This window comes from Dama dama, chromosome 11, assembly GCF_033118175.1.
Source record: "Dama dama isolate Ldn47 chromosome 11, ASM3311817v1, whole genome shotgun sequence".
NCBI classification, from domain to species: Eukaryota; Metazoa; Chordata; class Mammalia; order Artiodactyla; family Cervidae; genus Dama; species Dama dama.
Window position 1 is genome coordinate 7,840,843 of NC_083691.1, and position 23,727 is coordinate 7,864,569.

At 54.4% G+C, this 23,727-nt stretch overlaps 1 protein-coding gene across 3 annotated transcripts; it reads right to left on the reverse strand.

Annotated features, from left to right (window-relative positions):
* Positions 1 to 1,449: 1,449 nt before the first annotated feature.
* Positions 1,450 to 17,573, reverse strand: URM1 (ubiquitin related modifier 1). Of its 3 annotated transcripts, none has more exons than XM_061154525.1 (5): positions 17,474 to 17,573; positions 13,018 to 13,088; positions 4,697 to 4,778; positions 3,127 to 3,175; positions 1,450 to 2,756 (listed from the first exon to the last, which is right to left on the reverse strand). In XM_061154525.1, exons 1-5 carry the CDS (start codon positions 17,506 to 17,508, stop codon positions 2,688 to 2,690), a joined length of 306 nt encoding a protein of 101 aa, XP_061010508.1. In that variant the 5' UTR covers positions 17,509 to 17,573; the 3' UTR covers positions 1,450 to 2,687. The 3 variants fall into 3 exon arrangements, with proteins under 3 accessions (XP_061010508.1, XP_061010506.1, XP_061010507.1); XM_061154523.1 differs by having other exon boundaries at positions 3,127 to 3,220; XM_061154524.1 differs by lacking the exon at positions 17,474 to 17,573 and adding an exon at positions 17,258 to 17,462 and having other exon boundaries at positions 3,127 to 3,220.
* Between the last annotated feature and the right edge of the window lie 6,154 nt (positions 17,574 to 23,727).

Below are 23,727 nucleotides of genomic sequence, written 5' to 3' on the forward strand. Positions count from 1 at the left end.
CCCTGCCAATACCCCCAAAACAAGCCTAAACCGACCCCTAAATCCCCAATAAACCGACCCTTCCCACCAGCTCCTCCAGACCGACCGATGGGCTGAGCTTCCTCCGGCTGATGCTGGAGTCGGAGAAGCGTCCAGAACGATGCGCTCCAGCCGGGCAATCGCCTCGGCTTGGGAAACAGAACTTGGAAAACGAATCCTTTTCATTAAAGACAAATCTTCTGAGATAGTGGGGTTTATTTGTTTATTTCCTCAAAAGTGGGTTCAGGAGCTACCTTGGCAGGGGGGCAACTGGGTGGTGTTGGGTCTAAGCCCGGGTCATCCATCCCTGACCCTTAATGTGCTCAAGCTGGAAAATGACCCCAAATGCTGTGGAGTGTGGCCCTGGCCAGCTTCAGGGCACCCCTCCTTGCGTGGAGAACCTGCTTTCCCCAGCAGCACGTCTTCCTGCCCTACTCCTCAGCCGTAATGCACTAATTGGGGTGCTGGGGAGGAACGGCTAGCCCGTTTCTACCCCTCTCCCCAGTGCAAGCAGGAAAGGAATCCTCTCTCACCCAGTTTCCAGGACTTGGAATGCTGTGGAGGGTGGGGTAGGGAGTGGGTAACGGGGGCACGGTAAAGCCCAGCGGGGCTGAAGTCCTCCCTTCCCTGGAGGAAGGGACTTCCAGGTTACAAGAAACCAGACAGGCTGATCCTTAAAGTGAGGCTGTCCCTTGCCCTGCTGCTTAACATGGAGACCCTGACCTCAGCACCTAGAGAGGCTGGTCACACAGCCTCTCCCTCGACAGGCACCTGCACCCATAACCTCAACATGGCTACCCCCCGCCCCCACACACACCCCCAGAGGGCCTTCCTCCACCTGCAGCAATGCCGGGGAGCAGCTCACCAGCCAGGGGGTCATCTGTCCCCAAGGCCTTGAGACAGCATAGCCCCTAGCACTGCTAGGGCAACTGTTCGGCACTTCTGTCTCACTGCAGAGAGCAGATCCACCTTAAATTATTAACATTTAGTGAAAAGCAATGTTTGGGGCGGGATGATGTTAATGCCCTATTTTTTTTCTTTTTGAGGTCTCCCTCCAGCAAACAAAGCTTTTTCTCCAGGTCATGGGAAGTGGGGCTCAGCAGTCTTAACTATGCCTCCTCCGTTCTGAGGCTGCTGGCTGCGGCTTGTGGGACAAAGCCTGGCCTCGGACAGACGGGTAGGGAAGTGTCCTGGGACCCAGACTGGTCAGCACAGACAGGCCCTGCCACCCCTTCTCCAGATGGCCAACCATATCATCCCTTCTCAGTGTCTGGATAGTCTGGGTTTCAAGTCCTGCTCTTTTTTGGGTGAAGGGCAGTTCTGAAAGCCCTGGGGTGAGGACAGGGAGGGTGGGACCAGAGAAGAGACTGCCAGCTGGGGAAACATGGGGTCCCACCAGTTTCGGTTTCTAAGGATGAAGTTCCAGGCAAGGCCAGTAAACAACTTAGTCTTTTATTTGCCCAAGGCCAGCTGTTGCAGGCACTGAGGCCCCAAGACTTCCAGAAGGGATGGGGGTGGGGGGAGTCACCCTGCCTCCCAGGTGCTGCCTGCCCCATCCTGCTTCCTGCAGGAGATGGGAGAGTAGATAAAGTGTGCCCTTGCACCATCAAGTATCTCAATTTTGTATGTGTGTCAGTCAGTCAGTTGTATCCGACTCTTTCGACCCCATGGACTGTAGCCCACCAGGCTCCTCTGTCCAAGGGATTCTCCAGGCAAGAATACTGGAGAGGGCTGCCATTTCCTTCTCCAGGGGATCTTCCCGACCCAGGGATCGCACTCACATTTCCTGCACTGCAGGTGGATTCTTTACTGTCTGAGCCACCAGGGAAGTCCCCTCAGTTTTCAGATATAAAAATTCTGTTGTCGTTGGGGAGGAAACTGAGGCACATAGACCGCCCCCCACCCCAGGCCTCTATTTGCCAGTCCAAGGCCTCGCGTACACCCTCCCGTTCTCCACCCCCAGCGGAATGAGCTGCACACAGGCAGCCTTTTGCCTTGGGGGTGGGGAGGGTCTCAGGAGCCCATCTGGTGGCCTGTGTAGGGGGAGGCTGGCCAGGGTCAAGGGCTGTGGGTAGGGGAGCAGGAGGAGGGGTGTGGTTGGAGGAGCAGCTGCTGTGTGTGTGTGTTGGGGGGGGGCGGTCGGTGCTGAATAGGGGACCCCAGCTGGGGTTCCATAATGATATCAATGGGGGACAGGCAGAGCCCTCTGCTGTCCAGATGGGGAAACTGAGGCGGAGGCTCCTCCCTGCTTTGAGAGGGGAGGGGCCTGCCGTCAGCTAGTGAGGTTCATTCCTCTTCCCCAGGAAGGCACTGCAGCCCAGGAGCGGCAGTGCCTCGTCAGCAGTCACTCAGGGAGACACAAGGAGGGACAGCAGCTGGTCACCTGGCCGCACAGAGTGGCACCGGCCATGCGGAGGGGCACCCTCCCCCATCTCAGCTGCTGGGAGGAGGAGTGCCCGGCTCGGGCGCCTGCCTTCCCCTGCTCACGTGCCTGAGAAAGGCTCATTTTTAGCACCTGGCCTCTTTTCCCTGCCTGGAGGGAGCTCAAGGGACAAAGTAGGGAAGAAAGCAGCCAAGGGGGACAGGAAGATCTGGAAGTAGGGCCCCAAGGGACTGTCTGATTCTTCTGCTCTCTCCACCCCAAGAGGGCCCGGCACACAGAGGGGCCCTTAGCCACCGTGCAGCGTGGAGATGAAGAGGACGCTGTCTTGGTCCTGAAGCTGGTAGTCCAGCTCACCCTGGTCCAGGAAGAGAAATAAGAAGACTGTCAAGGGCACTTTTCCAGTTTCTCCCCTGGGTGTTGAGAGGGGAAGTGGGGGGCGGGGGCTAGCTGCTTTGAGAGGGGAAGAAAGAATCTACCAGAAAGAAGTGGGTACCCTATCTGTTAACTAGCAAACCTCCAGGATGGAGGGCAGCTCACGACTTCCCCAGCGACCCACACCTTCCTCATTCAGGGTGGGAGGCTTGAGAAGCCACCGTCTGGACGCCAGGTTTGGAAAGAGGGTGACCCCGCCACTCTGTTTGGGCCTGATGAAAGTTCCAAGGCTTTCCTACCACAGTGGTGGGTTGGGGAAGGGTCGAGGGAGGGCTGCTCCCCGAGGTACTGACCAGCAATTCCCAGTCGGCATCGTTAACCAGCACCAGAATCCCTGGCCGCCTGTAGGAAAGACGGTGGTGAGTAGCAGGGCGTGGATGGCAGGAGCTGGCGAGAGCAGGGGCAGAAGCTTAGATGTTTGGGCTGCAGAGTCTAAGGGGTAGGGGGGGAGCCTTTTCTCTGGAGGGTTCCGGCAGAGAACACCCAGGGAGAGGAGGCGATAGGCAAGTCTGAGGGCCGGATAGAACACACGTGCAAATTCCATTGCCACCTCCCAGATCTGGGGCAGATTCTTTCATTTCCCTGAGTATCAGTTTCTTCATCTGAACACAGGGTAAATCATAAGTGTCTTCCTCACAAGCTCCCTGGGAAGGATGAAGTGGGATGTCACGTGGGAGCTGCCATGGACCCACTGGCAGCAGCCTACCCTTCCAGGGGTCTAACCTCACTGTCCCAGGCCTCCCGCATGTGCATCCTGGGGAGGGGGCCATCTTGGCTGCTATGAATCAGGGAAGGCTGCCAGTGGCCCCCGAGCCCCTGACCGCCTGAGAGCTGCCCTGCCTGGAGTAAAGCAGGGTAGGCTGCTATCCGGACAGGCACCTTAACCTCGTTCCTGCTGGCAAGGACCCAAAGAGCACTGCTGTCCTTGGGGGTGACCGCCACAGCTGCTGGACCACGACCTGGGCTCCAGGCCGGAGGGCAGCCCAAGCGCCCAGGGCCTGCTGGTGAACCTCTGCTTCCAGGCAGAGGAACAAGTCCCACAGGTGCCCTGCCCACTTCTGTGACGTATGAGGATGGCCTTGTTGTAGGGGTAAAGTGACTTCTTGGCACACAGAACCTGGATCCTTTCCCAGGAGGCTGAGCTGGGCCTGAGACAGACACAGAAGCTTTGGGCCAGGCGAGGGGTGTCCTCAAGTGAGCACAAATGTGCACGTGTGTGCGCATGCATGCAGTGACCCCCTGTAACCTGAGACCTGCATTGTACAGCTCGGTATCTGAGGCACACTTCAGTTTAATTTCCATTCAGGGAAAACTGAACACTTGGTTCCTCAGTCACACTAGCAACATTTCGAGGGTTCAGCATCCTCAACGCCTAGCAGCTACCACATTGGATAGCAGAGAGAGAACATTTCCATCATTGCGGGAAGTTCTATGGGAGGGCACTGTCTGTCCCAGGTTGTCAAAGAATGAGAGAGACTTTGGGGAGCATCTTTTCTCAGTGCTGCCTGCAGAGAGAGCGCAGTTGAGCCCAGAGAAGGGAAGTCACTTGAGCAAGGTTCTTTGGCAAGTTTGTGGCATCCAGAAGGCAGGACCTAAGTTTTTGCGTTTTTTTTTGGTAAATTTACCAATCTCCTGACCCGGACTTTGGGGGAAAAAAAAAAACCCCCAACAGTCTGATGTAGTAACAAGAAAAGTGAAATAAACTTCAACAGACTTGGGCAGAAGCAGTCCTTCCTTGGAGGGCTAAGAGGAGGATAAAGGGGAGAGGAGGACCTGGAGGAGGCAGAGTCTGAACCAAGGCCAGGGGTTCAAACCTCCTTCCCTCAGCCCGCCCTCCTTGGGGAAGGGAAGAAAGGGACTCACACACTATCTCCTTGGATGAACAGCTCTGGCCGCTCTTTTAGCAAATTCTTCTTGATCCAGACAAGGAGGCTGCGGATGTCCCCTGGAGAGGAAGGCACAGAACAAAACTAATGTCAAATTCAAGTGCTTTCTGGCCCTGAGGGCCTTGCCTGGAGCAGGAGGAAGTGAACCTGGGGCTCAGAGGGCCTCTTTTAGACCTGGCTGTCAGGGCGCCTGGACCTGTGGTTTCCAAGGTGAGGAAATGGACTTGGAGAGACCAGACAGGTCTTCTCAGAGACAGTGGCACCTGGCATTGCTGAAAGCTGGAAGAAGAGGTAACGGGGACTCAAGGTGGACAGTGGGAGGAACAGTCACGTCCGAAAGGGTAGACACACTCACGAGGCCTAGGAGATGGTCTGACACTGCCAGGGGCAGGCTTCTCAGAGAGCCCCTCCACCTCTATCTTCCCAGCCAGTCCCAGATGGGGAGCATTTGGCTTTGCTCTTGGAAGGTCTGCATATATTTCCCTTTGTGAGGGAAGAAAAACAATTGCTGAGCCGATAACATCAGTTAATTTCCTCTGGCAGAAGGAGAGAAGGATCCTTCACCAGCCAGAGATGCTGACAAATCACAGTCCCTCCGCTCCCCCTTTGCAGAGCCCTCCAGGTCAGGGGCAGCTACCCTGAGGAAGCGAGAGGCTGAGGGTCGACAGGGCCTCTCCTGCTTGGCTGGACACTGAGACCTGCCTCTGTGTGGTTCTGGGGCAGCCACCAAGCTCTGCACCTCATCTGGAGGCTAGAGGCCACATGTCACCAGGGCCACCTCTCCTTTTCTGGGGGCCAGGTCCCAGGCCACGCACACTATCACCCCCTCGAAGGCTATGGCTCTCAATGATCCACTCCTCAAGCAGAGCATCCCTGAGGCTGCAGGAGTTTTCTCTCCCTGAGAGGACAGCTAGTCTCTGGGAAGCCAGCAGGGGGCTGGAGGTTAGCCATGCCCCTCCTGAGTCAGTCTCAAAGGGGGCTGCTGTCCTGGGCCTGTGTCAAGGCAAAGGCCAGGGGCTCAGCTGGAGAAGCGCCCACGCAGTGCCTTGGTTTCCCTGGCTGAAGGCGGACTCCCAGCACGCAGGCCAGGAAAAGGCTGCAGGTCAGGATGGGGCCCAGCTCTCCCTAGGCTAGGCCCAGTGTGTGTTACCCACAGTACCAGCCTCAGGCAGGGTTTTAAGGCGCTCTCACGAGCCTGCCTGCCACCCCCTCAGGAGGCAGGCAGGCTACACCCTGGATGGCCTGGTTCACTCTGCTCTGTGCCAGCTCCCCTGGATCGTCTGCCAGCAGAGCACAGGGCCATGGGCAGTGGCCACGGGCTGAGACTGCGCCTTTCCATTTTAATTCCTGCTTTTAAACAAAGCCGACTGGCGTCCTCAGGGTCCCTGGAGTGGGCAGGGATGGGGCGTGCTGCCTCCAAGTAGCTGTAGTCCATTTCGACTCCTGGCTGGGTTCCTCCCTGAAGCCTGGGTTTCAGAGGTTTCCCCGTGGCCTCCATCTTGGCACTGTCTGGTGGGCCGCCAGCCCATACATCTTGTGGCCGCTCGATAGAGCTGCCGGGGTCTGACACATCCGTCAGCCAGCCCCCGCGGGCGGGGCTCTGCCTGTGTGTGCGGGGCTCCGAGGGCCTGGGCAGGGCCTGGCCTGAGGGCCACCAGCTGCACCTCCACAGCCCCCGCTGGCCTGTTCTGAACCAGGACTCCCTGGGTCACCGCCCCAGCTCCCTCTAAGCAGGGACCTGTGCTCCGCTCTCGTGGGCTGGGGGCGGCGGGGAGAACTAATGGTCATGTCGGGGTCATCCCAGTGACGGCAGCGTCATGGCGTCCCCAAGGGCTGGGCCGAGGGGCGTCTGCTGCGGGTGCTGGCTCATTTATCATGATGCTCCTCTTTGCTGAGGTCACTCCCTCCCTCCTCTGCGCCCCCCAGGCCTGCTCACATTCTTGATAGCCTGTTACCATGGTGAGGCCATCACATCACCACCCGTATTGTTCCCCCATGCCTGGATTTGGGGGTGGGGAGAGGTGGAACTCCCGACTCCCTTCGCAGGCTGCAAGGGCCACTTGGCCTGGCCTGAAACACACCCCCAGGGACATCTTGCTAGGCTTGCTGAGGCCCAGACAATATGCAAATAGCCTCCAAGCCAGATGGTCGGCTTCCAAAGGCGCCCAGGGGAGGAGGAAGGGTTAAGCAGAGTCAGGGGCTGGTGGTGGCTTGGGGATGGCTCCGGGAACCTCACTGTCACCTTCCCTCTCTGCGTCCTCCTGCCTTCTGTGGCTTCCCATGGTGGCTGCCCTCCAGGGATCCCAGGATTGCTCGGGAGACAAATATTTACTGAGCAGCTACTATGTGCCAGGTGCTGTGGAGATGGCGGAGAACAAGATGGACACAGAGCCTGCCTGTGTGGAACCACACGCCAGCAGGGGAGGTGGACGGTACTTCATTAGTCGTGACAAATGCGTTCTCCTTTGTGTGGGAGCAGGATGAGTTTTTCTGAGGGTGTTCACATTGAAGCTGAGGCCCCAAGGATAAGTTGGGTGGGATGGGGGGAGCATGCCAGGCAGAAGGAAGAACATATGGGAAGACCTGAGGCAGGCTGGAATTAGCAGGTTCAAGGTGACAGAACTGAGAAGGCCAGAAGGTCAGCACAAGATGCGGCCAGGGAGGCAGCCTTGGCTGGACTACGCAGGGCGTGCGGGGTCCTTGAGAAGGGGCTGCTGGGGAAGAGGGCCCCCTCCTCGGGAGCCTGAGCCCTAGCACACAGCACAGAACCTCACACACAAAACGCCCTGGACATGTTTACTGAGCACATGGGTCTGAGTTCGGCTGCATCATTTCCTAGTTAAATGACCTTGGGTAAGGAACTCTCTGTAGCTTCCTTCTTTGTAAAATGGGAATGGTAAAAATGCCTCTGAGGGGTGTTGTGAGGCTCAAATAAGATGATCCATGGAAAGCTCTTGGCACTATGCCTGGCATAGCGATGCTGTAATTCTTCCGTGAGCCAGAGGAAGAACCCTTCAGTTTCTCTTGCTGCCCCCTTTAGATGTTTAGACTCCTCAGAGGCTCCCTGGACAGCCCTGGTGGAAGGACTCATGCTGAGGGCACGCGGCACCAGGGCAGGGAGATGAGCACCCCAACCCCATGTCAGGTTTCCTGTGCAGGAGGCCTCGGGACCTGGCCTGCCCACTGTGGGAAGAGGAAGTGATGGGGCTGCTGCTCTCGTGGTGGAGCGGTTATGAGTCTGGGTTCTGGAGCTGGAAGGCCCTGGGGTGTGCGCTAGATGGCCCTGGGTAGAAGTCACTTCGCCTAAGTCTCAGGGCCATCCTTGGACAAGGGGGGGATAATAACCCAGCTCTTGAAGCCAGTGGCAGGCCTAGCACGGTGTCAGACAAGACAAATGTCCCTGTTCCTGCGGTGATTCAGGATTCCTTATCCCGGGGGCTGCCAGAACCTTCCCCTAAAGGCCGCTGGGAAAGGGCACCATGCGTACCCCTCTTAGACCTACAAAGGCTCCCACCAGAATCCCATGTCCCAGTGGATCTGTCCTTGTCTGGGGACGACGACCACCCACTGTGGCGCCTCCCAGTGGTGTCAACTGAACTTCCGGTCTCATCTGATCTCGCACAGCCGACCCTCATCCAACCTCTTCTTGCAAAGCTTCCAGGGAGAGCTTTTCTCCCAGCCTGAAATCTGGCTTCCGGTCCCTCCCACCCACAGAGCCTAGCTGGGCCTGGGGACCACCACGCCAACGATGCAGACTCGGGAGAGCCAGTCCCCTACGGCTTCTCTCCCCCAGGTTAAGCGGCTCTGGTCCCCACTGAGTCCACCAGGCTCCAGGATAGGATCCTCTGGGAGTCCACCCCAGGCCTCAGCTGAAAGGGGAGAAGAAAGAGCTGGGATGGGGGGAGAAGAGAAGAGAGGGTAGAGGGAACATCAGAGGGTCCATTTACAAGTGAATGGGGGTAAGAATGGAGCAGTTTGTGGGCTAAACTGGCCTCAGAAGGAGGTTTACAGATGTGCGAGGGGACGCTCCTCATTGTTTAATTAAGCAGAAAGTGGATCTTTTCAAAAGCAATTTTGCACAGGGACTGGGAGGGGTGAGGGGGAGAGGAGGGTGGTGGGGAGGGGATCAGCAAACAGGCCCCAGAGCGGAGAAAGGAACAGCTGGCCCCAGAGAGGCTGTGAAATGCATGTTAAGCAGTTTAAAGCGCCTGGGAGCTCCCTAGCTGCCCCTGCCTCCCGCGCCAGCCTCCCTTCAATACAAAGGCAGGGCTGAGGAGCAGGGGAAGGTGAGGCACAGTCTCTTCCTGGGACGGGGCAGGTAAGGCCCACGCCAGGACCATCGAGGTTTGGGATTTGCTCCAGGCCCGACCAACCCTGGTCTGCGAGCCTTGAGTTGAAAGGATCCTTGATGCATTAAAAACCAGCTCTTAGTGGCCAGGGCCCAAAGCCGGTGGGTGCCTCCCAAACTCGGCCACTCAAAACCTGTTCCGTGGAGGTGGCTGTTAAGAATCCCCACCTCCCTGCACAGGCAGCTGCTCACTGGATCAATGCACCCTGCCTCCCAGAACCATGCGCTTAGATCTGGAAGCAACTTTTCCAAACTGCAGGTGTCAAACTGATAATCAACTCATGCGTGCCCATACTTGGTCGTATCCGATTCTTTGTGACCCCACGGACAGCAGCCCGCCAGGCTCCTCTGTCCATGGGACTTCCCCGGTAAGAATACTGGAGTGGGGTGCTATTTCCTTCTCAAGGGGATACTCCCGAGCCAGGACTGAACCCAAGTCTCCTGCACTGGCGGGTAGATTTTTTATCAATGAGCCACCTGGGAAGCCCAATAATCAGCTCAAGACAGACTAAATCAAGTCCAACCTCCCGCGTTACAGGTGGGATAAGACGCCTGCAGAAATAACTTATTTGCCAGCACATGCTGCCAGGGTGCCTCTCTTGCCATCTCACCCTCTTTGGCCTTTCCCAGACTCTCATTCCAAGTTGGCCTGGTTGGAAGCTCTCTGCTGGCCCAGGACCCAGGGCCCTGGAGTCCCCTTGTTTGCGAGACTTGTCACAATCCATAATCTTACGGCTGCTGTTTTCTCTGCTGGAGTCTCCAAGACCTGCTTGGCCAAGTGGCAGCCCCTGGGCTGGGAAGGCTGCCAGATGGCAGATCTGGGCATGGGCTTGGGGAGCAGTGAGGCTCTCCCCGTGGCACCAGGCCCTTGCCCTCCTGTTGGGCTCCGTGTGCCAGGGTGAGACCTGGTGGCTGCCAACCAGCTCTGCCGCTGTGATGTGACCCACGCCTCTGGGCACAGCAGGGCACAAGTGGGAGCCAGAGGTAAAGACCCACAGCCAAGGGCCCAGAACTAAGCACGTGGGCCACTTCCGCTAGCCTCCCCTCCTTCCTTCTATTTCATCCCAGAGAGGGGAGGACAGCCCCCTACCTGCCCCTGAGGCAGTAGATGAGGGATCCAAAACCTGGGTGTTAGGGACGTCCCTGGTGGTCCATTGGTTTAAGACTCCACGTTTCCAATGGAGGGGGCTTGGGTTTGATCCTTGGTTGAAGAACTAGGATTCCACATGCCATGTAGTATGGCCAAAAGATAAAAATAAAAACAAAACAAACCTAGGTCTTAGCCAGCTTCCCTACTTGAGTAACTCTGGACAGGTCACTCTCTCTCTCTCTGTGAGGTTTGGTTTCCTTGTCGATAGATAGTATATACTGGGGTCATCATGAAAACTGAGATCAGTAACTGCTGGAGCCATAAAGTGTGAAAACTGGAGAATATCCTGCAGGTCTGAGACGTGATGTGGTTTGGGGAAGTTCTTGGGATAAATGGTGATGGGATAGTGGTACCCTGCAGGATGGGGCGACCCTGACATCGGTTTCTGAACCCTAACTCTGCCATGGCATAAGCGCATGGTCGGGGGTTAAGACCTTGGACATCTCTGGGTTTGGGTTTCCACTGTTTTTTTGGGGGGCGGTTCCACTTTTTAAAGTGGACGTAATGATAGTTACCACCTAGGAATCTGTGACAATTACTTGTACCACCCTCTGGGTTCTGCCTACCCTGCCAAACTCAGCCTGTGCCCGAGGACACTGGCCTTCCCTTGGGTCCTTGACCACAAGGCCTTCTGCCTGGGGGCTTCACAAGTGCTGTCCTCTCTACTTGGAATGGGCCCCACGCACCTCTGCTCTCCCTCCACTTTGTTAGGCTGGCTTCCTTCCATTCCTCAGGGCTTTAGCCTCAAAGTCTTCTCTCTCTTTTTCTGTGCTGTGCAGCATGCAGGATCTCAGTTCCTGGACCAAGGACTGAACCTGGGCCATGGCACTGAATGTTCGGATTCCTAACCACTAGGGCACCAGGGAATTCCCTCAAAGACACTTCTCTAAAGAGGCCTTCCCTTACCACCCTGTTGTCTCATTCAAAGCACCCTTTTATTCTGATGCCAGTGATGACCACCTGTGCTGTTGCACATCTGCATGTTTACTTCTTCACTGCCTGTCTCCACTTCCATTACTCTGTTAGCTCCATTAGGGCAAGAACCATATCAGTTTTGCTTAAGATCAAACTGGCACAAAGGAAAACACGTGTGTGTGTGTGTATGTGTGTGTGTGCACGCGCGCGCGTGCGCACACGCATACATGTGAGAGTGCGTGCGTGCGCTCAGTAGTGTCCAACTCTTTGCAAACCCCTGGGCTGTCCAGGCTCCTCTGTCTACGGAATTTTCCAGGCAAGAATACTGGAGTGGGTTGTCATTTCCTACTCCAAGGGTACCCCCGACCCAGGGATCAAACCCATATATCTTGCATCTCCTGCACTGACTTCTTTACCCCTGCACCACCTGGGAAGCCTGGCATAAAGGAAAACACGTGTGCATATTCAAAAACATGTGTGCCAACCACAGGAAAGAATAAAGTACTTTCTTCTACGACTGGTACTTGGTGAGCATTCAGTCAATGAATGAATGAAAAGGACTGGAATTATTAAACTTGGGCACTTTCATGTGGAGCAAAAGCAGGGGGAGACAAAGCCTAACTTGTGATGTTTTAAAAACGTCCTGGATAAGTCTTTAAGGCTGCATCTTTGAGAGGCTTCTGACAGCCCCTTGTTTCCTCCCAAGGCTGCAGAGCCATCTGTCAGACTAAGAAACCATCACCTATATCATCTTGGACCTTCCCCCACCAGGGACACAATCCCACAGTCCTGACGTTTAACCTCAGCCTCATGCCCACACCCAGCTCCAGGGAGCAGTGCCCCGTACCCTGGCCTCTGAATGTGGCACAGAGACCCGCCCTATGCCACTGCCCTCCAACCCCAAGGGAGGGTCACAGACAGCCTTGGCAGTGGGTGAATCTGGGCAATAACTGACACCTGGCAGGTGCACGTCCAGTCCCAGAAGAATTCTGTCAAACCTCACTTGACTTTCTCTACTGCCCACCTCCAGGAACCTCATTCCCCTGGCTCCTCATACAACTGACTTCCTCTTCTTCCTAGAAGTATCTCAGCCTAAGGTGAGATGGGTTCCCATTCCTGAATATTCTGCTCTTGCAAAGATCCACTGCTAGGGCTGCAAAGCCCCTCCACAGTGGCAGTGTCCAGCCCCTGCCTCTAGGCTACGCTGCTATTTACCCAGCTGGACCTCTGGAAATCCTCCTCCCCGCTTCCCCCAATCTGAAGGCAGGGTCTGTCTCCCAGTGCCTGGTACGTGGTCTGTGGCATGGGAGGTGCTCAGGGTGTGTTTGCTAAAGAAAAGATGAACACGTATTTGAATGAACAAATGGAAAAAACCCTCTGTCTCCCTTAGTTAACCTCCCCCCTCCAACCTCCTTGACTGGACACTTTTCTTCTCATTGAAATTCATTTAAGTCCATCTGCATTGTTCCATTCTTGACAAAGGTTATCTCCTTTGTGAGGACATCCCTCTGCAGCCATCCAGTGATGGCAGAGATGCCTGGTACAGCTGGCTGACACCTTTTAGCAACCCTGAGAGATATGGATTACCATCTCCACCTTTCACAGATAAGAACACGGAAGCTCAGAAAGGTGAGGTGACCGGCCTAAGGTGCTAAGGGGATTCAAACTCAAGTCTGAATACAGAACCTACACTTGGAAGGATGCAGCGATGCCATCTCCTCCCTACAAAGCTGGTTGACTCCGGAGAGGATGGAGGAGACAGCCTGGTGATCTCTCTCCCTTCCTCCCCACGGGCCAGGAAATCCTACCCACTCTCACTTGACTGGGGCTGAGTGACCCTGTGGAGCAGCTCCTGCTCAATGGTGCTCAAAGAGCCCGTACTCACAGGGTTCCTCCTGTCCAGGCAAGGTGACCTGATGCTTCTTCACACCGTCAAACAGGAGCTCCGCACCGCCTCTGCAAAGGAGGGCCAGAGAAAGAGCCTCAGAGACTGAAAACTGAGGACATTGGCACCAGATGCCCAAGAGATTCAGAGACCAAGGTTCAGGAACACCTTGGGTTCCAGCCATCAATTCTCCAATGTGGCTTCTTGATGTGGTAAAGCAGGACAGAAATAATGTTTATTAACATTTAAGTACCCAAATTTTCAGACTCTGGTTTTGACTCCTCTGCTTCCTCAAGAGGTAGCTTAGCACACAGGGGCAGAGCACAGGCCCTGAGGTGGAGACCAGGCCCCACCCGGGCCTGACTGGCGAGACCCTAGGCATGGGACGGCATCTTCTCAAGCCTCAATCTTTCCATCTGCAGAAATGTTGAGGAGCTACCTCACGGCACACTGGAGCCCCTAGGTACAAGGTCTCCCAGGGCCAGGTGACACTCTGAAATCCCCCTGCCTGTGCCCTGTCCCCACCCCTGCTGCTGGCCTAGTGGGCAAGCCAAAGTGCTAGAGAGCGAGAGAACCCCCCTGGGCTTAGCAGTAAGCTTGCCCTTTACAAGGACATTCGTCCTCTCATTTCACCTTCATGGGATCCCAGGGAAGGAAGGAGGCAGATATTATTAACGCTGACCAACAGAGAAGCAAGTTGGGGCCAGGAGAAGTTAAGTGACTTGTCCAAGGCCAGATAGGCAGTGGCTGAACTAGGATTTGAACCCTAACTGGTTTCTGGCAGAAACAACTAAGACTCCCCAGAAGGTCAGGAAGCCCCTTGAGGGCAGAATCTGGCTCACTTCTGGGTGCCAACACCTGGCTAAGGGAAGCCTGGGCCAGCAGAGAGGCTCCAGGCCAAGTGCAGATGCCAGAACTCATGGTGCGGACACTCAGGCTCTTTCAGTGCTCCACGCTGCTCCTCCCCCGGAGTCTCGTCTCAGACTTCACGTGGATCTTAACTGAGAAGGCCTTAACAGACTTGGGACGGGTGTGATGACTCCCACCCCACCACCCTTCCCCAATGCCGGAGAACAGAGGTGTCCTGAGACGGTCCACTGAGAGGCAAAGGCAAGGCACGCATTGTCATGAGGGAAACATGGGGCGACTGTCATCCAAACAAGGTCACGCTTTGTTGATGCAGAAATGTGGAGGGGGAGAGGAGGCCCATCTGTGGCCGCGCGCAGGGCCATTTCAGCTGCAAGCCCATACAGAGCCTCCATTTATCCCCTTCCAAGAGCCCTGCTCTCTCTTGGGTGGGGGCTGGCACATGCAGCAGCTGGGGTGGGGGAGGGCGACAAGCAAGGGGCGACAGGAGTTGGGGGGTCAGAGGAGTGGGAACTGGAAGCGCTGGCACCCAAGCAAACAACCCAGATTGGCCAAACCTGGTGGTGCCAGGCGCAGAGGCCAGCGCCGTTTTCCCTTCACAAGCAGATAAAGAACCAGTCTGGCTCAGCGATTGACCTGTCACTGCTGGCTTTGCCAGTGCCTGAGGGAGGCGTTGGCATTTCTGTGGTCAGAACATCTGGAGGGTAGGAAGGTGCACGCCCAGCCTCTGAAGTGATTCAGGGAGGCAAGAGCGGGCCCAATTTGGTCTCAGAAGAAAACCAAAGTCAAACTCTCGTAGTTCCTACAGGATTTGCGACTCAAATGCAATCAAGGCATCACAACCCAAGATACCTCGTCTTTCTTCCACTTCCTAGCTCTTGGTGGGAGGTGTCTGTTGGTACCAGTGACTGGTACAGACACTCTTCAAATGGTCTTCACTTTTTCGAGTTTACCTTCATCTTTTTATCTGAAATATTTTACTTTTGTTCATTTCTCCTCTACCTGTGGGGATGCAAGTTCTGCCTAAAACAGGGCCTGGTACACAGCAGGCATTCAAGAAATATTTGCTGAAATGAGTGAAAATGCCCATTTCCCCACTTCTTCTCTGACCCTAATGGCATTCCCTTCCTTTGCCAATACCTCCTGGACTCAAGGAGGAGGAAAAGGGAAAAGGAAGTGGGACTCTCACATCTGGGCTGCAGTGACACTACACACATCTGTATTACCTACACTGCATCCTCTGTGACTTGAGAAATTGCTCTGGCAGGAGGAGGATGGCAGACCTGGTCAGTGATAGGCGGGAGAAAGGAAAGAGCAGCCTTCCGGAGCGTCTACGAGAACTGGTGGGGCTGCAGGGACACAGCTGCTCACGGGAAAGAGGCAAAGTCCCAACCCTTTGGAATCTTCAAGGATCAAGGTGGCACTCAGGGACAAAAGGGAGAGCCTGATGGGCAAACCGGTTTCTCTGTAAATCTACTTAAGTTCAGAGTAAAGGGTGAAGGAAGTGGGCTGAGACACAGAAAACTAAAGAAAGGCCAAGGGGAGAAACAGGCACTGAGAGAGACAAACAGAGAAGGTCTCTGGGTTTAGCCTACATATTGTGCATTCCTGCTTCCCAAGAAGCTGCAGTTCTCATGGGACCCTGTGGTGGTGGGTGGTGGGAACACTGTCTTGCTTTGCTGGTGTTCACTAGTGCTCTTGGGGTAAGGGAGACCGAGATGGTGGTGCCAGAAAACAGGAACTCCAGAAAGTCTGTAAGCCCTGGAGGGCAAGGACCACGTTTTCCTCATATGACTTCCCCACTGCTGCCAGCACAGGACCTGGCAGACAGAAGACATTTCTGAAGACAAATGCCACGTCTGACTCAGTGAACATGAAAGGTAAATTGGCTGTGGCCGTGGTGGTGGTGGTTTAGTCGCTAAGCTGTGTCCGACACTTTCCGACCCTATAGACTGTGGCCCACCCGGCTCCTCTGTCCATGGGATTTCCCAGGCAAGAAATACTGGAGTGGGTTGCCATTTCCTTCTCCAAGGGATCTTCCTGACCCAGGGATCAAAATTTCGCAGGTGGATTCTTTACCACTGAGCCACCTGGGAAGACCAAGCCAAGCCGACTGTAGAGAAGCCTCAACACTGGTAATCTGTAGCTTGTCTGTCTTCAGCTCTGCTGAGGCCTGTCAAAACAGCAGGGACCTCCCAGAACCTGCAGGCCATGGGGGACATAGCTGGGCAAAGGGTCAATAAAGCAACATAGTCAGGTGGCCAGACTAACACAGTTCTAATTGGATCCATGGGGCCAGACAATATCATCAATTAAAATGCAGTTAACATTCATGAGACTACCCCCTCATAAGGGACAGCAACGCTGAACACTGGAGGGCATGGACAAAGTTCTATTTATCTTTGTATCCTCTGTGCCTGGCTTGCTGCCTGGCACATGGTAAGCACTCAATAAATGACTGGTGAATGGACTATGCAATGAAGGGAATCCATGAAAGAAACTGGAGGCATCCAATAGAAGGAAAGGCATTTACAGGCAGAAGTTTCCGATTCCCATCCTAGACTTTCCCTTTCACATAAGCCTTGGCTTGTTTATCTTCACACACAGACAAATCTAGTCCCAGCTTTTCCACATGACTCTAGAAATTATACCGTCCATCTCTGAACATCTCAGTGTCTCTGCCTTTTCCCTAAGCTTTGCACTTTTTTTTCCCAGCTCTGAAATCACATTAAAAACCTTCTGTCTGTAAGAGGTAGAAGAGAATGCCTGGAGGAGACTTCCTCTTTGGTCTGTGTTTCTTTGGTTATTAGCGTGTATGCCCCCATCCTACACTTTTTATCTTGAGCATACTATAGTGGCACAGAGGTAAAGAATCTACCTGCCAATGCAGGAGACCCAAGAGTCAGGTTCAATCTGTGGGTCGGGAAGATCGCCTGGAGAAAGACATGGCAACCCAGTCCAGTATTCTTACCTGGAAAATCCCTGGACAGAGGTGTCTGGTGGGGTGCAGTGTATATGGTCGCAAAGGGTCGGACACGATTGAGTGACTAAGTACACGCACATGTACACGCACTAACCCTGTACTGTCTGGGTTAGACTCTACTACTGTGCTACCTAGCCCCATATCCCCACCTGACTTAAGACCTGCAGAAGGCACTCAGTAAGTTTACTAAATGTACCGGAAAGGGTTCAGGTTTGTTTAACACCCTCAAATCTTCGGAAAGGTTGGTCCTTCTCGTTCCTGGAAGCTCAGATGCCAGACACACGGGCCTGCTCCAAAATGGAGCTGGCAAACAGGGCCGGGAGGCCTGCTAACCGTCACGCCTTTTGAGTCCCGTAGGGCGCAGGGCATGGAGGAGTGCCAAGAGCATACCTCCAACTCCTGGGTGTGCGCATCTATTCCCGGACATACGGCCTCGTCGCCCAGGGAGACCAAACCTCTCAAACTCTCCCAGGCGGGTGGCGCAGCTCAGGGAAGCTGCCAGGGGCCTCGGCAATTCGGTGGTGACAGGCCCCAAGGCAGAGGGAGGGGAGTTACGGGCCCGACGACTTCAATCCATCCCCACGGCGCCCCAGCTCTGTGACTCACCCGAACTCCACCTCCACTGACAAGGGCGCTGCCATGTTGAGGAAGCCGAGCGCACAGGAAACTCCCCTCAACTTCCGGCCCTACTGGCCCCCGTTTCCGGTTGCCGCGGACGGAAGAGGCGGGGCCGGGGAAACTCTCCTCTTCAGCTATTGGAGGAAGGTTTGGAGCAGGAAGCTGAGGCCGGAGGACTGTGGTCCTTGTTAGGGGGCGTTTTGGTTGGTCGTCCTGTTTCTTTTCGGGACGGCGCTCAGCCAGCCAGGGCGGGAAGCGACTGATATCAGCCACAACTCGGCGGAGGAGAGACCTGGCATCTTTGCGTTGTGACCGTGAGCCACGTTACTGTTTATCTTGCATTAGTTACCAAATTGCCTTCTGTCAGCACACCGCTTGGACGAACCCGTCCACTTGTCTTGAATTATCAGTGGCATCCAAATATTTACTTCCAGCCCAGAAATCTCTCTCTTGAGCCATCGACTCGCAGTCCAACCTCCCTTTCGCCATCGACTTGGATTTCATTCATTCAGCAGATATTTATTGCACGTCCTCCGTGTACCTGGCATTTTGGTCGGTGCTAAAAGATGCCGGTGGTGAATCGGATAGGCAAGGTTCCTGTCTTTAGGGCACTCACAGTCTCGTGGGGGAAACGAATCAAATAAACATACGAGTCATGCTAATAAGTGTAAAATCTCAAACTGAAAAATGATCTGGCATCATAAGGACTTAAGAAAGAAAATGGGCTGCACTGGACTTGGGCTGAGCTCTAAAGCCTAAAGCTCTAAAGTCGAGCTAAGTAGGTGGTTATGAGGAGAGAAAAGCCGCTGGGAGTATTCCAGCGAGAACGGAAAGTGCAAAGACTCTGGGTAGGAGGACATGCTGGAGCACCAACGGAAGGTAGAATTTGGGGAGCAGGGGGCCTGATAAGACACGAAGCTAGACCTGTAGGCAGGGGCCAAATCGTGACTTGTGAGCCAGGTAAAAATTTCAGTCTCTTATCCTAAGAGCAGTGGTTGGTAGGCCTTGGAAGGGTTTTGGGGTGTGTGTGTGCTTGTGACATTATTAGAACTGTGTTTTAAAATATCCTTCCTGGGACTTCCCTGGCGGTCCAGTGGTTAAGATTCTGTGCTACCACTGCAGGGGGTGCAAGTTTCATCCTTGTTCAGAGAACGAAGATCCCCCATACTATGTGGGGCAGCCTAAATAAATAAATAAATAGATAAAACATTCTTCCTGGCTGCAGTGAGAACTGGAAGGAATAGGGAAGGAGATAGGGAGACTACTGGAACCTGTTACAAAAGCGCTAAACCACACTTCCAAAATTGAACTCATCGTTGGTAGCTTAAGGTAGTGTACCCTGGTGGCTAAGAGTGGATGTAAGGATGTGGTCATTGCTAAGGACTCAGAGTTCAACTGCCAGCTTTACATCCATGTCCCACCATTTCTCATCTGTGTCTTTGGTTAAGTCCTTTAACATCTGTGCCTCAGTTTCCTCGTCTGTGCAAATGAAGATAATAGCAGCCCCCATAGGGTTGTCATCAGAACTAAACGAGTTCTTGGCACAGTGCCTCGTTTCCTAAAACAGGCTCCCCTGTGTTCCCCATCTCAAGGATACCACTGCCATTCACGGAAACACCTAAGCAAGAAACCTTGGACAAGAGCAGGAAACCTCTCCCATATCCAGACAGTCACCACGTTTGGGTTTGTCTCCATGCTAAGCTGATTTTGCAGCCACATGTTCTTCTACCACCAGCACCTCTCACCTGCACCTGCTTCTCTGGCCTGCCTGCCTCCCACCTCCCTGCCTCTGACCTGACTTTCTTATACAGTTCAACTCCACAGACAGCTGTGAGTGCCTTCAGTATATCGGGCAGTGTTCCAAAGCGCTGGCAAAATGAGGAAAGCATCAAAAAAAGAAAACCCTGTGGCTAGAAAACCACCTTCACTGTGCTGTGTGAAACTCAAGTTTTCTCAGTCTGTAAAGAAGGCTTTGGGACCAAATGATCTCTTAAAGGTCCTTTCAGTAAAAATGTTATAGGGAATTCACTGATGGTCCAGTGGTTAGGACTCAGTACTTTTGCTGTCAAGGGCCTGGGGTTCAGTTCCTGGTTGGGGAACTAAGGTTATACAAATATATGTGTAGAGTAAGTGTTAGTAGCTCAGTTGTGTCTCAGTTGCGATCCCATGGAATGTAGCCCACCAGGCTCCTCTATCCATGGAATTCTCCAGGCAAGAATACTGGAGTGGGTTGCCATTCCCTTCTCCAGGGGATCTTCCCTACCCAGGGACTGAACCCTGGTCTCCTGCATTGCAGGCAGATTCTTTACCACTGAGCCACCTCACACACACACACACACATATATAGTCTAAGATATTTCCACTGGCTCCTCCAAGGGCTGATGTCTAGAAAGCTTGCCTGATTCATCTTAGAGCCTTAGCTCATAGTAAGGAGATTTATACATTGTAGGGGTTTGGTAAGTGCTTGCCGAATGAATGAATGAATAAGCAAACACATATCAATTCCCTTCTCAGTCATTCACTGGCTTCTCTTTCCCAACAAGGTAAAGGCCTCTGATTTGAAGCCACCTTTAGTTAGGCCACGTAGAGTTGAATATTCTCTAACTGCAGACTGCTGCCTGCTGAGCTGGAATGGAAGAGCTAAGGAGCTTTTGAAAAACTTCATCCATTTGACAAACATTCATTGAGCACCTATTAAGTGCCAGGCCCAGGGCTGGTGCTGGGAACACAAGGGTGGACTTTAAAAAAAAACCAAGGGGTCCCTGCCTTCCTGGGGCTGATATTTTGGAAAAGACACAGATGTGAAAATAGACCGCACAGTGCAATCAGTTGTTATGAAGGGGGAATGTGGGGACCTGTGGGAGAGGAAAGAAGATCCAGTCCAGCCCCGGGATCAGGCAAGGCTTCCCAAAGGAAGTCACATCTAAGCCCGAGTCTCAGGAAATTGTGGGAGGTGGAGGTGGCAGGAGAGGACAGGTAGGGAGGCCAGAGGTGTTCCTTCCTTCCCAGAGAAGTGGGAGCCCTTCCCACATCACTTCTGGGTAAGTCAGCCCACTCTGAATGCCTGGCTCTCACACTTAGAAAGTGCTTCCTCCGACTCCAGCCTACCTAACTCAACCTGCTGTTGAGTGTGCTCTTTGCGACGCCATAGACCCCTGCCAAGCTCCTCTGTCCATGGGATTTCCCAGGCAAGAATACTGGAGTGGTTTGCCATTTCCTCCTCCAGGGGATCTTCCCAACCCAGAGATTGAACCCCCCATCTCTTGGGTCTCCTAAATTGGCAGGAGGATTCTTTACCACCTGGGAGGATTCTTGTGCCCCCTGGGCCTGTGCTGTCACTTCAGTCATGTCCTACGCTTTCTGACCCTGTGGACTGTAACCTGCCAGGCTCCTGTGTCCATGGGATTTTACTGGAGTGGGGTGCCATTTCCTCCTCCAGGGGATTTTCCCAACCCAGGGATCGAACCTGCATCTCCTGCATTGCAGGAGGATTCTTTACCGCTGAGCTACTGGGGAAGCCTCAATCTCCTGAAGAGAAGTGAAGTGAAAGTCGCTCAGTTGTGTCTATGCAACCCCATGGATTGTAGCCCACCAGGCTCCTCCTCTGTCCATGGGGATTCTCCAGGTTAAAATACTGGAGAATTCAGGGGGGTCTTCCCGACCCAGGAATCGAACCGGGGTCTCCTGCACTGCAGGCGGATTCTTCACCAGCTGAGTTACCAGGGAAGCCCTTCTCAGCCTCCTAGTCAATAGCAACAAGGTATTCATTCAGTGAGTAATGACCCCCTACTCTGCACCTGCCAGGTGCTTCACATGCATGACCTGCTTGATTCCTCGCGCAGGGGCTATTAGCCTCTGTTTTCAAATGTAAAAACTGAGGCTCAGAACCTGTGACTTGTTCACGGACCCCCACTTGTCAGGCCTTAACCCCAGGCTGTCATGCCTTCAGGACCCCTGACCCTCACCGCATTCTGTTGGGCTCAGCTCACTCAAATGCCTTCCCCTGGGACCCACGCAGAAGAGGGGCGTGGACCCCAACTCCTGTCCCTCCAGTAGGTCGGCCAGCCGGGCATTGGGCACTATCCCTTCCGAAGCTCCGAAGGGAGACAAAGGCGGGGTCTGCGGGGGAGATGAGGGCGCGGGCGCCCCCCTGCCCGCTGCCCTTTGTCTCCCCGCCTGCTCCCCTCGTGCGCCCCGGAGGCTGGGAGGCGCCTCTCGCAGGCTTCCTCCTCCCATTCTTGTGCTAATTGGGTGTCAAGCTGAGATCAGTGAGAAAGGAATCTGCCCCGGCTCGGGTTAAACTGCCGCCAAAGACTAGGGCTGAGCCCAGAATATCATTAGGCTGGGAGGAAGCGGGGCCCCCTCCTCCAGCAGAGGGGCTGGCCACGCATTCAGGCTCCTTTGAAAGTCGCTTGGTCGCCCCTTCCCTTACCGCCAGCGCCTCAATAGGCCCCTCGGCGGTATTTAACCTTCTTCCCAGGAATTGAAAGTGATACGCCAAGCGCTGGCCTAGGCAGCCACTTGCCTGTCCAAGGGCGGTAGGACCTCCGGGGATGCTCAAGGCAGGCCTCTGGCAGCCTCCCTGGGCTCAGATTGCAGATGGGAATACTGAGACTGGCCAGGGCGGTGCCTCCCAGTGCTGTTATTCACAGGCCCTCTGGTCTGGAGACACAAGCCTCTCTGAGCCTCCGATTCCTCGTCTGTGGAATGGGGATAAAATAGTAGCTGCTTTGTGTTACAGATTTAATGATGATGATCAAGTGCCTGGCATTGCATCCAGCACAAAGGAAGCGCTCCACTCCTGGTGGCTGTTAGCAGGTCAAAGGAGTGTGTTTGGGCTTATTGGATTTCCTAGCAGAGCTCCCAGTCCTCCAGGTGTGCAAGGAGTGCCCGCACAGGATTCACTTTGCATACCCTGCCTGGACTCTTCCCCAGCCCCACCCCTGCAGCCCTACAGGCCCTTCTTTCACCTGCCCTGCTTGACCTGACCTTTCACTGCCCCTTCTATCTGGGCCATTCTTCCCCTTCCTCTTCTTGAATGACTCTACCTTGAAAAGCCTGTGACCATGAAACACAACTTCCTCACCTCCATACCAGCCAAGACATGGGGTTAGGTGCAGCTTAGCACAGACCCTTTGCTTCCTGACTGGTTGCCCCCTCTCCCCGACCCCCAGACAGTGGGCTCCCTGAGGGCAGATCTCACCGTGTCCCCCCAAGCCCACTCCCTGCATAGAGGCCTTTTGAATCTGCTCCGCAGATGAATGGACACAGTACTTTGTAAACTGTGTAGCCCGCCAGTCTCCTCTGTCCATGGGATTCTCCAGGAAAGAAGACAAGTGGGTTGCCATTTCCTTCTCCAGGGGATCTTCCCGACCCAGGGATCGAGCCTGTGTCTCTCGTGTCTCCTGCATGAGCAGGTGGATTCTTTACCAACTGTCACCAACTGGGAAGTTGAAGCACTATGTAAATGTCAGGAAATGCCCAGTGAACAGTAGCTCTTGTGAATTAACTTCACAAACATGTATTGAGCACCTGCTGCAGGCCCGGGAGATGACTCACAGCCTTGGTTTGGGATGAGCAGAGGCAGACAGGGGAGCTGCAAGGCCCAGGGGCCCACCAGCCCCACCCCTCTTGGAGGCGCTTGGGAGAGGGGGCTGGTACGGAAGTGGGGAACCCAGGCCTAGGCTGGGATCTTAACACCGAAAACACGTCCTTTTTTACTTTTAACTACCATGTACCTCACAGGTATCTGCACCAGTTCCTGGGCTAGATTTCCAAGCACAGTCTCATTACATGTCCACAACTGTCCTGGGGCAGGGATTCCTATTGTTGTGTTTAGTCACTCAGTTGTGTCTGACTGCAGCTTCAAGGACTGTCGCCTGCCAGGCTCCTCCATCCGTGGGATTTCCCAGGCAAGAATACTGGAGTGGGTTGCCATTTCTTTTTCCAGGGGCTCTTCCTGACCCAGGGATTGCACCCGTGTCTCCTGCATTGGCAGGCGGGTTCTTAAACCACTGAGCCACCTAGACCACCACTTACAGGGGAGGACACTGAGGCTCAGCCTGGCCAATGGACTTGAGAGCAGGCCTGAGCAGGAGCTTTTGACCACCACTCCTCTGTATTGCATCTTAGTGACTGTGTTCAACCAAAGGGAAGGAACAGGCACCCCTGGGGGCTCCTTCCCATTGGAGAGCCCTCCCATTGCTGAAGGTTAAAGACACAAAGCTTCACCATCAGTCACA